The following is a 2,763-nucleotide window of genomic DNA, read 5'->3' as shown; positions in this document are numbered from 1 at the left end:
TGGGGCGTGTGGGGTGGTGGGGGGGGGGGGGTGTTGTTGGTTTTGTTTTTGTTATTGCTGTTGGAGTTTTTGTGACCCCTCGGTCTCCCCTTGAGTATGATGTTTAATCACAACCGTTCCAGGTCTGTGGTAAGTGTAAGACAACTGACAATCAAGGAGTAGCAAGGCATTTTCCTTGAAATGCAGGCTGCAGAGATACTGGTGTGAAAGTAGACAATACTTTGGCACCTAGGTGAAGAGACTTAGCTGGGGACACCCACGTGCCTCATGTGCCATTTAAGACTTGCCGAGAAATGTAACAAAGAAAATACACACTGAAGAACGCTACATGCAAGAGAGTCCGTAATAAGATACTTAATAATGCGATGCCTTTGACAGTCTTTTACCAAGTTCAGAGTGGTTTGTATAACCCAGGTTTAATCAGTTCTCTCAGCTTGATTCCTCCACCCCACGCTTGAGTCAAGCTATTAAACGAATGGTAGCTCAAGCCTACAAAAATAAGGCAAGACAACCTGCACTGGCTTGTGTGCTGACATGCAATGCAGTGAGCACAGCTGACTTGGGTTTGGGGCTTTTTAATTACTCTTACTAAAAGAAAGTAGACATTTTACAGTCAGTATTTCACAGTTCAACTGCAGATTAAGTCTGTATGTAAAGACTGTAGCTTAAAAAATTACAACACTGTGAATAATACTAAGATGCTTAAGGCTTTGCATGAACAAAGGCCATAACAGAAGAACTTACCATTGTTACACCCAATACTGTAGGACTAACGAGAAAAAATGGAGCTCGAAAAATATTTTTACTTCTTTCCCAGAAAGAGTAGAAAAGGTCTGCCCAGCAGACTATCCACAGTATTAAGCCCAAAGCCTGCAATACAAAAGTGAATTTCATACATCAAGTTCTCACAGACTAGGCAACACAACATATACGTGAACACTGTGTGTTAAGGGTTAGTAGAACAGGAGTCATAATCAGATTGTCTGGTTTTGGGCGATTCTAAAACAAGCACAAAAGAAGAGCAATTTGGGATGTCCACTACAGGAAAAAAGTTTACTAATTTTTAGTACCATATAAGTCAGGATGTTATGAAGAAAAAAAAACCTGGTGAATCTCGTTATTGAATAACAGATTCCAGGGACAAAAACTCTCCAATACACCATGTTATTATAGCCCTTCTTAAAACTTTTCACTTATTCTACAGGGGCAAAAAAAAAAAAAAATTAAGACAACATTAAGTACCTACTTCACAACAGAAGTGGAACAGAAAACCTGCAGCAGCTCTAGAAATCTATGCTTGTGTAACTTAAGAAGCTGATAGGATAATAAATCATTTTTATTACTGAAATAAAGGTCTCAAGACAGAGCTGCCCTAGAATAGTCTTCTCCAACTGGTCTTACAAAGGATTTGCTTACTTTTTTGCCATGTCAGAGTAAATTTCAGAAAGCCTATTGATAAAAGGGCAATGGAAACGCATAAGGCTTGGAAACCAAACACATGCAGAGCAAGTAAGTTGCAGCTGAAACATGCACGCAGACGAAGATTGATGCTTGACAAAAATAGCATGCTAAAACATAGCTGAAAATAGAGTCAAACTTTCAGATAAGTTTAATAAGTTCTGGTGTTTAAAAGCCACATACCGTTTTGGCCTTGTTGAGGTTTGACATCTGTATGTAGCCCCTGTCATGACAACGAAGGTATAGGAAGTACACTGGGAAGCAGACCCAGAGGTAAATGCAAGGAATCCAGACCAGGACTGTGTTCTGAAAGCACTGGGTGAAGTCTGGATTTTCTGTGTGCCATGTCAGATTCCAATCCTGGGGAGACAAAATGGATCGAGTTTAAAAAAAAAAAAAAAAAAAAAAAAGGCAGAACAAAAACTTCAGTATTTAAAAAAAAAAAAAGTTGTTGTTGTTGTTGACATTGCAGAGTTCATTTACCTCTCTTCACAAAAAAAAAAAAAAAAAAAAAAAAGGCAGACACAGAACTTCAGTATTTAGAAAAAGAAATAGCCACTACCTGCCTTCTTCCGTATCTCTTCTTGTGTACTTATTTATTACTGTATTAAACTGGCTCCACTCTGATATATCTAATTTTACTGCACTTTTCTGGTTCAGAAGTTTTAAACCTTCTCAAGATGATACTAGTGTCACTTCTGTTGGTTATGCAGAGCTACCATAACTTCTTCAAATGGGATCTTCAACACCACTTAAAAGGATCTTTAACAGTATTAATCAAGGATTTTCACATTATCATCTCAGAAAAATAACAACAATGGTAGCTATCTCGCATTATAACCACTGTGGATGTAGGCATAAATACTCAGATACTCCACATTCCCAAATCTCAGTGGACACTGCAGAAGTGAACAGCACAAGACAACACCACTTCCCAATTTGTAAAGCAGTCTCACAGCTCCCAAGCTGTCTGCAGCAAACCCAGGTGAGCCTTTCTGGTAACTCAGAACAACAGGGCGTAGAACTAAGTCCATGGCTCGCCCTTGCAGCCCATTTCCTACTCAACCACAGGAAAATGTAAATCAGTAAAAGTCAAGGTTCTCCCATTTCTCTCAACAGGATTCTCAAAAACAAGGTAAACCACCACATAATCAAACCAAAACTGATACTTACAGTAATAAAAATGTGATCACTGTTTCCATTACTGGTATAAGGACTATTTACAATGACAGGCTATTGAGTAAAATGAACTTCCATTCATTTTTGATTGGCTTGGGTTAGGAAACTTACAGAAATTTTTACATT

The 2,763-nt window shown here is 38.5% G+C and overlaps 1 protein-coding gene across 1 annotated transcript in view; it reads right to left on the bottom strand.

Moving 5' to 3' along the window:
- ABCC1 (ATP-binding cassette, sub-family C (CFTR/MRP), member 1) overlaps positions 1 to 2,492 on the bottom strand; it is a 40,901-nt gene extending 38,409 nt beyond the window's left edge. Inside the window, exons 1-3 of the mRNA XM_010131148.1 lie at positions 2,415 to 2,492; positions 1,642 to 1,818; positions 745 to 870 (exon numbers count right to left, since the gene is read on the bottom strand). Of these exons, the coding sequence (XP_010129450.1) occupies positions 745 to 870; positions 1,642 to 1,818; positions 2,415 to 2,492 (381 nt within the window). The remainder of the gene's footprint in view (positions 1 to 744; positions 871 to 1,641; positions 1,819 to 2,414) is intronic.
- Positions 2,493 to 2,763: the final 271 nt, after the last annotated feature.

The sequence above is a fragment of the Buceros rhinoceros genome, unplaced genomic scaffold (assembly GCF_000710305.1).
Source record: "Buceros rhinoceros silvestris isolate BGI_N320 unplaced genomic scaffold, ASM71030v1 scaffold16642, whole genome shotgun sequence".
Taxonomy (NCBI): domain Eukaryota; kingdom Metazoa; phylum Chordata; class Aves; order Bucerotiformes; family Bucerotidae; genus Buceros; species Buceros rhinoceros.
The sequence above is the reverse complement of the archived record's forward strand: the minus strand, read 5'-3'. Positions and strand labels throughout refer to the sequence as shown.